This window comes from Cydia pomonella, chromosome 18, assembly GCF_033807575.1.
Source record: "Cydia pomonella isolate Wapato2018A chromosome 18, ilCydPomo1, whole genome shotgun sequence".
In the NCBI taxonomy this organism is placed as follows: Eukaryota; Metazoa; Arthropoda; class Insecta; order Lepidoptera; family Tortricidae; genus Cydia; species Cydia pomonella.
The window spans coordinates 1598917-1612523 of NC_084720.1; the positions used below are offsets into that span (position 1 = coordinate 1598917).

A 13607-nucleotide genomic window follows, 5' to 3' on the forward strand; every position below is an offset into this window, starting at 1 on the left:
TTGCAAGGTGCGTTTGACATTGGATGGTTCATCGAAGTATTATGACTTGTAAACAGAGCAGTGGCGGATTTACCCTAAAGCCAAGTAGGCCTGGGCCTAGAGCGGCGAGATTATTAGGGGCGGCACTCGGTAGTCTACCTATATGGTGGGTGCGCTGAGAAAGGGGCGGCTAGACTTATTACAGGGCCTGGGACCTAGGGCGGCTGACAGTGCAAATCCGCCACTGAAACAGAGGGAGGTTGCATTCCTATCGCACTTACGTACGAATTTACAAGTGCGACAGAGAGGCAGCACGTCGAACGTGGTTCGCGGTAGGCCCTCTGATACCATGACGTACATGTTTATTCTGAAATAAACAAGGTACAAATATATACAATATTTAGCTTCAGTAATTCCCTGACTTTGTGACCGGGACATTACTTAAAACTTATCAATTAAGTATTATATGTTTCTTATTCATCTATATTTAGTTCATCACATGCAATAGTTATTTACGATACAAGTGCAGAAAATAGGAAATTCGTAACGAGTGGTGATAAATTAAAACACGACCGAAAGTAGTGTTTTAAATCGACACGAGTTGCGAATGACTTAATCGCACGTGTATCGTACAACGTTTTACAGTACATATGGCTTTTTAAAGTTTGGACATATGCACAGAAAGTGCTCATTCCCGCACGCGTGCAGGAAAGCAGCACCATATGTGCTATAAAATACAATATCTAATCATACACCGATCTGACGGGGGCAATGTTGGTTTGTCGTTAAGAGGAAAGGGGACCGCTTCTCCATACAAACGTATTGTCGTTTATTGTCAATTGTTGTTTATTAACAGAAGTTTGTTGATTAAGTTGTGCCTCTAACTTTATTTTTGAAATGATTAAAGAGGGAAATTCTTTTTGACGTTTTTGATGTGAAGTTTCAATTTGAGTGCTGGTTGATGCTTAAATCATGATTATTTTACCTTATTTCCTCATATGTTTGGAGTAAAGCACTAGATATGCCTCGGCAGGAACAGCAATTCGTGGATTCGTCCTTGTAGGAAAGGAACCGAAACTCATCCACGAACCCTTTCCCGGTCTCTGCAATAATGTACTAAACTACTAATTTACATCTAAAATAGTAGTTGATAAGTTTCAATGGTAAGGGACAACGGTCCTTCGGAATTTTCGGCTTCGTGCCTAAAGGTCACCGGCGAAGGTCAACCGTAACACTAAGGTCACGGTGACCTTGGATCGATCGCTTCAGCTAAGCTTTAGGGAAACATTTCAAGGTTAAGGTTCGTGATTTATTACACTTTCTTATGAGTTTTCTTTGTTGTTTTTCTGGTTATTTCGATGGACTGCGTACAGTCAGCGTATCCTACTTTATCTATGGCAGATGAAACAACGCATCAAACATATCTGCTACCCTCGAATAATTTTATATGACAATAATAATTTCTATTTCTATTTTTTTTTTAAATATATATATTTTTTTTTTATACCACGACGGTGGCAAACAAGCATACGGCCCGCCTGATGGTAAGCAGTCACCGTAGCCCATGGACGCCTGCAACACCAGAGGCATTACATGCGCGTTGCCGACCCTTTAAAAACCTGTACACTCCTTTTTTGAAGAACCCCATACTGTAGCTCCTCGGGAAAACCTCGGCAGGAAGCTCATTCCACAGCCGAAGCGTTCGCGGGAGGAAATTCCTCTTAAACCGCACAGTACGCGACCATTTAGGTTCTAGGGTGTGAGGATGAACACCCTGCCGATGGCGAGCGGTATATGATGGTGGATGGTGATGGTGGATGGTGGTGGTATATGATGTATATTTATTTACAATAACAATATACATAATGGATATATACAGATGATTACTATAACTAGCTTAAAATATCTAAAATAGGCCCTTGAGGCATTGTACCAAGGATGCTGGCGGCATTTCCTCGTTGTATCGCAATACTGATACGTCGTGCGAGGAAGCCGCCAGCTCTTCGGTCATTTCTATTTCTTTTTTCTAAATAGAGATATGTATATCTCCACAGTTCGCGTTCAAATAGTAGATTGTTAGCCAAGGCTGTGGCCAAGGGATGAAATGGTGCCTTTCGCCTGAGTTAAACACTCTTCTTCTCATTTCAAATACTAGGAAATTAAAATACAGTGCATTTAAAAAACACGGCTAAGTATAATCTTCAGTATTCCTGAGAGTACTTTCAATTAACAATTTAGGTAAAAATATCGTTTTTTTTTTGGACTAGAGACTTTTATAGCTACCTCGTTAGTGAAAAAAGGCGCCAAATTAAAAAAAAAAAGGCGCGACGAGGTGACTTCCTATAGAACATTAGAATTCTGCGCCTAATTCTGGTTGTTGGATATGTTTCAGTATATTTTATTTAATAGTTTTCTAATCCCTTCAGAAATATGGATCCGGGTACGTCCTTAAACTACGTCCACAAGAGAGGTATGGGCATTGTGAATGTCATCTCGCTTTGTGTGGTAGGGCACAGCACAGCGGATGTCATTCCAGATCTAGAGCAGAGCCCAACTGGGGAAGTACCTCCACCTTACAGAAAACCACAGCCAAATAACACTAGACCCTACTCATAGAGTTGTGTTCCTGCCGGCGAGTAAGGTTGCCAGAGCTCAACGAGGGGGGGAGGGGGTTAGGGTCGGCAACGCGCATGTAACTCCTCTGGAGTTGCAGGCGTACATAGGCTACGGATACTGCTTACCATCAGGCGGGCCGTATGCTTGTTTGCCACCGACGTAGTATAAAAAAAAGAATCAGTTACTCCTAAATTAATTCTAAATAAATGTTACCTAAATGACTTTGTTAGCTCTGTAAGGCTTAATAACTCTATGCACTTTATTGTGAAAATAAAACAAAACGGCAACGAAGAATGGAATTCTTAATTTGAATTTCTTGTTCCTATGAAGAAAAAAAATTACTTAACGAATTATTTGGTCGCCGATTGAAGGAACTTTTATTGACCAAAACGCTGAATTCTGTCAAAGAATAAAATGCCAATTATTTCATTTGATTTTTAATATTATTTATATTTATAAATTATCAATTAGTAAATTTTGACATTACTGCATTCTTTTTTTGTCCCTATTATTGTATTATTAAAATTTTTGACTTTCTGACATTACCTAGGTTGTCCTAGCTGTATTTTATATTTTTATATTCTTAATTATTTTGACAAATATTTCTATTTTTATTTTTCTACTGTTTTATTTTATTCCGATCCGTAGTTATTATTATTATTGTTGTTATTGTGTTGTGACGATCTTTTTGTGAATGCATTTTATTTTGACATGTAAAATATAATGTACATTTCCAATAAGAAATAAATGAATCTATCTATCTATCTATCTATCTATCTATATCTATCTATCTTGGTTATTTTGTATTAAAGTGATATTTTCTTTACTTTCAGCGACGAGACTTGGAGTCTCAATCCACCTCGAATTCAGCAAAAAAACACAGCATTTGGTGGAATGTGTTTCTCGACGTTCCCATACTCGCAGCCGGTAAGCATTTAATTTTTGATTGATACAAAAAGTACCGACGATGCTGGCAGCATTTCCCCACTGTATTCCGATACTAATAAGATGAGTACGTTGCGCAAGGAAGCTGCCAGCTCTTCGGTCACCATCAGATGACGTCGACCAGTCTTTTACAACTTATTTTTTTTTTAATATTCCTTCATCACAAAAAGGGAACTTAGGTCGACGTCTTAAACGCCATCTTTCCGGCACGGAATTTAACAAATACACATATTTCACTCATTAAAATATCAATTTAAAATTAATACCTTCCCGAAATGGTGTCGTTTCATCGAACCGACTTAATTCGTTCTTGGTATCATAATATATGACTTAAAATGTGTAATAGTGACAAATTGGAATTTCAAACTTTACTCATTTGACTTAAGGTTACTTTTTGAAAGATAGAGAAGATAAAATCACTCAATAGGTACTTTTAAGGTGGTTCGATTAGGTTACCCAAAGCTTAAACCTCACTAGATGGCGCCACAATTGCAAATTTTGAGTTTTAATTTTTTTGTGGAGTAGTCTTGGTATTTCTATACTGTAAATTATGTTTAGCGCACTCTTTAAATAAATATTGAACTATTACAACAAACATTGAACACTTCATTGTACAAAAACTACCCCTTAATGTCGACAGAATGTTTCTTGACTCTATTTCTAAGTATCACTCACACATTCAAACAGTCTTACTGGGATCCTTGTAGTAGACAATTTGGCACAGTGTGAGTAGGCTTCAATAGCGTTGCGGTATGTACGTGGAAATACATGCAAGAGGATGTGGGTTCGAGACTCATAAAATTTTTTTTGTTATCAGTATTATCAAGTAGGTACCTATTATTAATAAATTATTTTATGAGAAATATGAGCGTATTCCATAAAAATATTAAAAATCTGATTCTCACACATCATGATATTTTTGGGTTCTTCCAACTCAGAATCACTAGCATAATCAATCCTCGTGTTAAAAAAACCCGAAAATTTGTATTGAAATTTTAGTTTTACATTGAAATTTCTTTCACACTAAAATGTGACGTAATGGTATGGATATTTTAGGATATCTTTCTTTAATGCTAGGGTGGAGAAGAGTCTTAGTAGAATGAACCTAAGAAAGTCCAAATTTGTAAGTCAGATTTTCCGGTATTTTTTTCAAAAAAAAACGCTGTTTTGTTCTAAAATTAAAGCAATCCCTTACTGCCCAGCCTTTAAAAAAGTAGGTACTATTTTACAGTAGAATTAAAACATTTTTTTTACGATACATTTAATTAAATTACAGTGAGTTACAAAATTGCATGGCCTTCTATTTATAACCATTATAAAAAGAAATGAGATATTTACCATGTTTGTTTATATTATTGATTTCCCGATATTTTGTCACAACTAGAAGTTTCACACAATGCCTAGAGATAGAAAATTATTTATTTATTGTCAATTTCATTCAACGGATCACATCATATCCAATTTATGTGTTTATGTATTGCATTGTTTTCTACCTAGTTGGTTATTAAATTCTGTTACTTCAATAATCTTTATCTACATAAAATATACCAACGAAAGTTTAATAAAGTATATATTAAAATGAAGTACACAAAATCAGGAATTACATATGACAATATCATTCAAAATCGCCTCCTCTGGCTTTGACACAGGCCCTCAAACGACGAGGCCAGTCATCAATAGCGGCACGCACGATTGTCATGTCTAATTCCGTCACTGTCTTAACTATGGCCCGCTTGAGGGAGTTAAGATTTGTGTGGGGTTTAGCACAGGCTTTCTCCTCAATAACCTGCTATATGGCATAATCCAGGGGGTTAAGGTCCGGGCTGGAGGACGGCCAGTCTTCGTGGGCAATAAAGTCAATTTTGTTCCTTCGAAACCAGGCTTGAGTTGTTTTTGCCTTATGTGCAGGAGCTGAGTCCTGTTCAAAGATCCATGGCTGGTTTTGAAATAGGGTGTGGCTTATGGGCTTCACTATTGGTTCGAGAACGGTTTCCAGTTTCCGGTTTTCACACCTTTTCACAGAAATGAATCTGTGTTAGCCCTGAGTATGACACACCCAAAATCATGTTTGGCGGGTGCCCACATTTGTGCAACGCAATAGGGTTGTTTCCATCTACAAATCTTAGGGCATAATTGTATCCCAAAAAATTTTTTGGATTATAAGAACATGTTAAACTACTTTTAGGGGACTTGTAATGACCATATTTTTGTAAATATTGAATTTAAAATATCTTTTGGCACACGTCACGTGACCAAACTCGAAACGTCATTGAAGATTCTGATGACGTCACAACTCTCGGATTGACACTGTTGACAGTTAGGCGATTAACAACAAATGACAAATATCATTTGACAGTTCGTATCTTCTACGTGTGTATGTAGTTATGTGTCAAACCATAAACTGTGACGTCACACAATTTTCAAAGAGCGTTTTGGGCGCGAAACCATCTTTCAAAATATATTTTGTTAATTTAACATATTTAAAGCCGTTTTTAGTATAAAAGCTGAATTCTGAGGCAACTTTTAGTTAATATAGAAAGTAATACAAGCGTTTCAAAAAATTGGAATACGATTCTCTTTTAGGCCCCAATTCATTATAGATACGACGAGATAAGCGTTATGTGTGGTATATAATTATAGCTCACAAATCCACCACATTATGTCATTTTTTATTTTTTCGGTAGCATTTGTTTTAACGGAAATAAAGAGGTTGCAAATCGAGTAACAGAACTTCAGAACAGATATCATTTGATATTTACCAGTCGCTTTTCGGTGAAGGAAAACATCGTGAGGAAACTGGACAAATCCCAACAAGGCTTAGTTTTACCCTCTGGGTTGGAAGGTCAGATGGCAGTGGCTTTCGTAAAAACTAGTGCCTACGCCAAATCTTGGGATTAGTTGTCAAAGCGGACCCCAAGCTCCATTGAGCCGTGGCAATATGCTGGGACAACGCTAGGAAGAAAGAAAGAAATCGAGTAACAGAACTTAGTAACCAACTAGGTATAATAGTTATGATGTAAATGTCCATATCATGTTGGAGTCATATATGTATTAGCCAACTAATTATTCAAGATCAATACACTTAGCTCCCTTAGGTATTCGCCTAAGTACAATCTCGGGCAAAATTGAGTTTTATAAAAGTGAACTAGTTTCTAGGTCATATTTTCTATGAATTGGTCATTTTTGTAGACTCCAATTACAGTTACACTTTTCCTGGTTTTTCGCGGACCAGAATATCGATGATTTTTGTAACTTGATTTAGACGTTGCTATCATTTTCAATCCAAAAACACATAAAATCACAATTCAGAACATGCGGCAGCTTTGTTTTCTATCAAGTACCTCAAGCACCAGGGCGGCTACCGGGAAAATCGAAATTCGTCAATTTCGGGCATTTTTCTCTGTCACTCTAATTACGTCTTAGTGAGAGTAAAAGAGAAAGATCCCCACAATTTGCGAATTTAGGTTTTCGCGGTAGGCCCCCAGGTCCTGTCAAGTTTCAGCAGTGTTGCCAGGTGAGCGGAAGAGAATTATCGTACTTGAGTGTCAATATTATTGTACCGTTGAAAAAAATATCGTACGCCAATCAAAAAGGCAGCCCCTAAAAATGTCTTGCAAAATAAAATAGAAAGTGTCATATTTTGCTTCAAATTACTAGACTTTTAAGGTGGCATCATCCAAGGGCTGAAATTATAGTACTTTAGTGTACGATAATGCTCTTTGGAACATTACGTCATACCGGGGCCCAAATTATCGTACATGTACGACAATTATCGTACGCCTGGTCACACTGAGTGTCAGTGTCGACAGAGTCAGCTAAAAACGCGTCAAACATCGCAACGTCGCGCCGATGCATGGAGTGGCAACGCCGCAATGTATTTGTACACGACATTTGTCACACACACATGAGTAAAATTTATAAAAATATAACGTTGATTATTGCATGATTTCTGTATGAAACAAAGTTTTTCTATTAATTTAGCGCAAATGAATATTCGAAAGTAGATAGATGCGCAACTATTTATGTAATAATATTGTGTAATTAATTAATAAATAGCGATTGTTTTTTGTATGAAAATCGAACCACCTTAACTTAATGGTGCCGCTGATGTCACACTATATTAATAAAAAAAAACATGAAACGAATAAAAAAATAAAAAATGTTTATGGCACACGTGGGGCGCTGCATGTGGCAGAATGCACGCAATCGCAGTCTCTCTTTTTTAAATGTAAATCGAGTCGATGAACTTTCCAAGCGTACTGGTTTGTTAAAAAAACCTATCTTATCTTTTGAAACGGTACTGGTTTCATGCTTTATATATTTTGGCCGTTAATTTATGTAAAAACGCAACGGGCACGTTCAACACAGGTATTTCAAAATTATATACTTCTAACTGAACAATTGGAAATATCCAGATAATAAAATTAACTAAAAATAGCTGGAATTATTTTTAACGAAAAATTATTATAAATGAGTATTTTTATTCCTGTAAAAGAAACATCTCAAGATGTTTGGCACTTGATTAGCTTAAAATACTTGCATCCAGTCCATAATTAATAAAAAAGTTCATCACTTGAATCGCAAAACTTTGCACTTGTAAATCGCCAATTACACCCAAACTTCCCGATTTCGGGCCCGAAATCAGTCCCGATGTAGGGCCTGATAATCGTTTTCCATTTCACGGAATATCAGCACATCGTTAACAATATTTGAAATGTAAAATATACTTTGTCTCTAATTGCTAAAAATGTTCAATTTTTGATATTTTTGCATATAAACCATTTTTTTACATTTCAAATATTATTAGTGTGCTGATATTTGGGGAAACGCAAAAATACTCTTGCTCGGGCCGACGTCGGGCCTGATGTCAGGCCTGATAAAGTGTGGATGTAATTGACACTTAAGCATTCTCTTATAAAACCTTAGTCCCAATCTTTCAAAGGTCTCTTTTTATTGGAACCAAGATTTATGCTTCTATCATCCAGCCAAAGTATGCTTCCTTCACGGTTTTTTCCTCCCAAGTATTTTATTCGCTTAAATCTCGTCTGCTTCGTTTTTCACACAATGCTTAGCGAATGCCGAGGCACAAAGGAATGGCGAAGAGGTTATATTTTAGTTTCATTCCAGACATTCCGATCTCAACTCGCTGCAAAACAATATTTTGCATTCCAGAGGTACCTAATAAAATACCTACATTATTCCAAAGCATTCTTGAAACAGTTTGAAACTAAACTTACGAAAACAGTTTGGTTTGTACAAAGATTAGCTGGGGTTTTATATATGTTCCTGGATTTTTCAAAGATGTCTGGGCACCTGAGCAGGTTACAATAATCATTTATATTTAATTAACGTCGCGTCAGAATTGAATGATCCATCATTCTCCATCATCATCCTGGATAAGAAACTAGGCATTTAGTGATTTGAGGTATTTTATAGTACTTAATTCGTGTAATTAATTGCTCTTGGAAAGCACAGTAAAAAATACATGATTTTCTTCATGAGAAGTTTCGATAATTCTAGTATTGGAAACGAGTTTACATACTACATACAGTATGAGTTTGCATACTAGATATCCACTCACATGCTTCATATTTTTCAGTGACTTCTATTATAATAAAATAAGGGTAACAGCTGGTAACTACAGTTACCAAAAGCAAGTGAGTGGATATGGAAGACCTATTTTATAACATTTGTGTAAAAAAATGTAATAAATAATAATAATAATTCAGCCTATATACGTCCCACTGCTGGGCACAGGCCTCCTCATGTGCGAGAGGGCTCAGGCTATAGTCCCCACGTTAGCCCAATGCGGATTGGGGAAATAATGTAATACCTATATCAAATTAAATTCTATAGGTATGAACAGTTTATTTTCATTCATCCATTAAACATTTCTAGTTTTAAACTCTTGAGCATATCTCCAACAACATATTAAAAAACCGAACAAATGCGAGTCGGACTCGCCCATTGAGGGTTCCGTACTTTTTAGTATTTGTTATTATAGCGGCAACAGAAATGCATCATCTGTGAAAATTTCAACTGTCTAGCTATCACGGTTCATAAGATAAGGCCTGGTGACAGACGGACAAACAGACAGACTAATACCCAAATCTGATGTCCTATTCATAATCTGACTAATCATAAGATGATGGCGCTAGGAAGTTATCTTGCACTTGCACGTAACGTAATCCAATGTAAAAAAAGTGGCTGTGACATAATCGGTCAGACAGACGGACATGACGAATCTATAAGGGTTCCGTTTTTTGCCATTTGGCTACGGAACCCTAAAAAGATCAAAATGGCAAAATAAGTATTTTCCTACATTTAATTTATTTATTTATTTAACCTTTATTGCACAATACAAAAAGAAGTACAAATGGCGGACTTAATGCCTTAAGGCATTCTCTACCAGTCAACCATTGGGCCAAACAGAAACTTACAATTGGTGCGGAAAAGAAAATCAGTAAAGAGGTGGTACAGAGAGATAAAAGTCATGCAGTTTAATCATGCTCGAATGAAATTATCTGTGTTAGTGCATTATTAAACTGGTAAATTGATAATTGCTGGTCTCAATCACCAACCACGTGACTAAAGGAAGTTAATTGCTATCCATAAATAGTTTAATCGATTACAACCACACAGCTTATAAAGCTGTAGAATATGAATACCTGGTCGCAATTCGAGCTTTCAATTTGAGACCTTGATTCAAAACTACGTTTGTTATATTATAACCCATTTCCTTTACCATGGCGGGATTCCACTCAAAACGGTCATTAGGCGTAAATAATACAAGTAGTGACAACAAGTGATAATTGCAAACTTTTTTTTTGGCGTCGTGTTTTACATGTAACTGTCCAGTCTTATTAAAAGAACAAAACGGCAAAATAAGTATTTTACTACATTTAACCATGCTCGTATGATTTATCTGTGGTACCTAGTGCATTATTAAACCAGTAAATTGATAATTGCTGGACTCAATCACCAACCACGTGACTAAAGGAAGTTAATTGCTACGAGTATACAGTCCTTTTGTGTTATTATTTGACCACACGCTGGCTTTGAAGAGCAGGGCTCGTAAACTAATTGCTAAACAATAGATCAACATTATAGCTCTCTTTATGCAGTTTCATGTGGAATCCCGCCAAGGTAAAGGAAATGGGGTATACATATGTACCTATTTAATCATAATCATTCGTTGCAAACCATGGTATTGTTCACTTTTTTTTAATACTACGTCGGTGGCAAACAAGCATACGGCCCGCCTGATGGTAAGCAGTCTCCGTAGCCTATGTACGCCTGCAACTCCAGAGGAGTTACATGCGCGTTGCCGACCCTAACCCCCTCCCGCCCCTCGTTGAGCTCTGGCAACCTTACTCACCGGCAGGAACACAACACTATGAGTAGGGTCTAGTGTTATTTGGCTGCTGTTTTCTGTAAGGTGGAGGTACTTCCCCAGTTGGGCTCTGCTCTAGATCTGGAATGACATCCACTGGCTGTGCCCTACCACACAAAGCGAGATGACATTCACAATGCCCATACCTCTCTTATGGACGTAGTTTAAGGACGTACCCGGGTCCAAAAATCACATTTTAAATACATGTTCTAAAAATTAAATGAAAGTGTTAAGTGATATGAATGCACAGCGATATAATTCACTATTAAAATTTTACGTTAAATCCGAGAATTCGAATTAATTTAATGAAAATATTGTCTATAGACATGTAATTAAGTAACACATTTAAATGTAACGATATAACTTATCGAACGTAAAAAGAATGCAAGAGACTCTTTAATTCCTAACCTCTTACCGCCATCTAGTGGCGAGTAGTAGAACTAAACTGGTTGTTGTATTTATAGTTGTTGTGAAATAAATACTACAGCACAAAATAATACAGCGGCGAATATAAAACTCTAAAAACACGTGTACGAAGGTCAACTTGTTGTTGTAAGGGATGTCTTCCAGTCAACATTCGAGAAATATTTTAATTATTTAGTTTTTATTCTAAGCTTATTTTTTAAGCTTAAGAGCCCATCAACGTGCTCACTAGCGCCACTGCTAAATGTGATTATTTAAATTTAACGATAGATATTTAAAAAAAGGGGGCCGCTACGTACTCTATTTTGTATTTAAGTACCTTTTGAATACAATCTCATAATACGAGTAGTTTTTACGTTGCTGGATTCGTCAATCTAGACGTCCAAAGTTAAAACGGCCGTTTTTGTTTTGAATTCATAGATCGACGAATCCAGCAACATAAAAAAGTGGCTGTGACATAATCGGACAGACAGACGGACATGACGAATCTCCGGGACGGGTTCCGTTTTTTGCCATTTGGCTACGGAACCCTAAAAACTAGTTGGATGTATTCGAAAGGTACTTAAATATACAAAATGTCACTTTAATTTTTAGGTGTTAATCAACTTGTACTGTATATAGACAAGCTGTAGATATTTGTTTAAAGTATTGTAAAAATTGTTTGCATTTATATACGATATTTTTTTGTATTTAAAAAGTGCATTAGCTTCGTATATGTAAATTAAGGAAACTATAGGTCAATTTACTGCTGCTTAATCTACTGTTCAATGTTATTGAATGACTGTTTGTTTCTGAATAAAAAAAAAAACAGTACGTAGCGGCCCCCTTTTTAAAATATCTATCGTGAAGTTTAAACAATCGCAATTATTTTCCAGTGGCGCTAGTGAGCACTTTGATGGGCTCTATTTCGATAGGGAGCGTGCATGAACTGTAGGAGGCAGCACAGGAGCCGTCAGATTTTTGGCGCGAAGCGTAAATGTGATGTTTATTGTTCCGATGTAGCCCACAAGATGGCAGAACCTACTATGCACAAGAAAACACGTGACGTGTAAATTGACATGTTTATTGTTCCGATTCAGCCCAAAAGATGGCAGACCCTCCAACGCGCACGGTCTCTATAGTGTTTCATTCTAGGAATGTGTAAGAGATAGAAGAAATCATTTCCAGACTGCTATTGATAAATAAGCGATCTATGAATTTCTCTAATGTGAGCAATAAGATGTTCAAAAATTGTTGGTACCTATTGCAAAATAATGTGGAAATTGTATTAGTCTTCTTCTTCTTCTTCCTCGAGTTGTGCCGGCATTTTGCCACGGCTCATGGGAGCCTGGGGTCCGCTTGACAACTAATCCCAGGATTTGGCGTAGGCACTAGTTTTTACGAAAGCGACTGCCATCTGACCTTCCAACCCAGAGGGTAAACTAGGCCTGATTGGGATAAGTCCGGTTTTTCCTGACGATGTTTGCCTTCACCGGAAAGCGACTGGTAAATATCAAATTGTATTTCATACATAAGTTCCAAAAATCTCATTAGTTTGGTACGAGCCGGGTTTGAACCCGCTACCTCCGGATTGCAAGTCACACGCTCTTACCGCTAGGCCACCAGCGCTTGCATATCCGTAGTGGAAATTGAATTAGTAGTTCATTTATTAAAGTATGTATGTCTGTCTGTCTGTCCACGGCTTAGCTCACTGACCGCTTATGCTAGAAATCAATCACGCCGACAAAACTTCGCATTCCAGAAACATTTTTTTGCATTCCAGAGGTAACCACATACCCTACACTAAGCATGGCCTGACATGCTCTGGGCCAGTATTTTATATACATAATAGGTATCTTCTATTAGAAAGCACGGAAAATATTTAAATATATCCCCAAATCTCAGCCTCGAATTATTAAAACAGAGGGCCTACCGCGAACCACGTTCGACGTGTTGCCTCTCTCTCGCACTTGTAAATTCGTTTGTAAGTGTGACAGGGAGGCAACACGTCGAACGTGGTTCGCGGTAGGCCCTCAGGTGGAATTCTTTAAAAAAAATCTTAATCGCAATTTTACGCAATCGATGATCGCAGAATCTAACTCTTATAATTCTCCGGAATATTCATTTCATTTCATTTCATTTATTAATTGCATTCCATGGTACATACAGATGTTATGTTAAATTAAATTTTCACAACATGGACCCTGAGTAGGGTATAGCAAGTTAACCTTATCAACTAAATACTTAAAATTACCTTACAAAACATATTATT

At 37.0% G+C, this 13607-nt stretch overlaps 2 protein-coding genes across 5 annotated transcripts in view; one reads left to right on the top strand and one right to left on the bottom strand.

The window, feature by feature from the left end:
• Positions 1-13607, bottom strand: part of LOC133527638 (nose resistant to fluoxetine protein 6-like) — a 356837-nt gene that overhangs the window by 296721 nt on the left and 46509 nt on the right. The window lies entirely within an intron of this gene.
• The window catches only part of LOC133527943 (phospholipid phosphatase 1-like), a 63494-nt gene that overhangs the window by 32293 nt on the left and 17594 nt on the right, over positions 1-13607 (top strand). For all 4 annotated transcript variants that reach the window (XM_061865144.1, XM_061865146.1, XM_061865145.1 and 1 more), the window contains exon 2: positions 3429-3522. In XM_061865144.1, coding sequence (XP_061721128.1) covers positions 3429-3522 — 94 coding nt within the window. The remainder of the gene's footprint in view (positions 1-3428; positions 3523-13607) is intronic.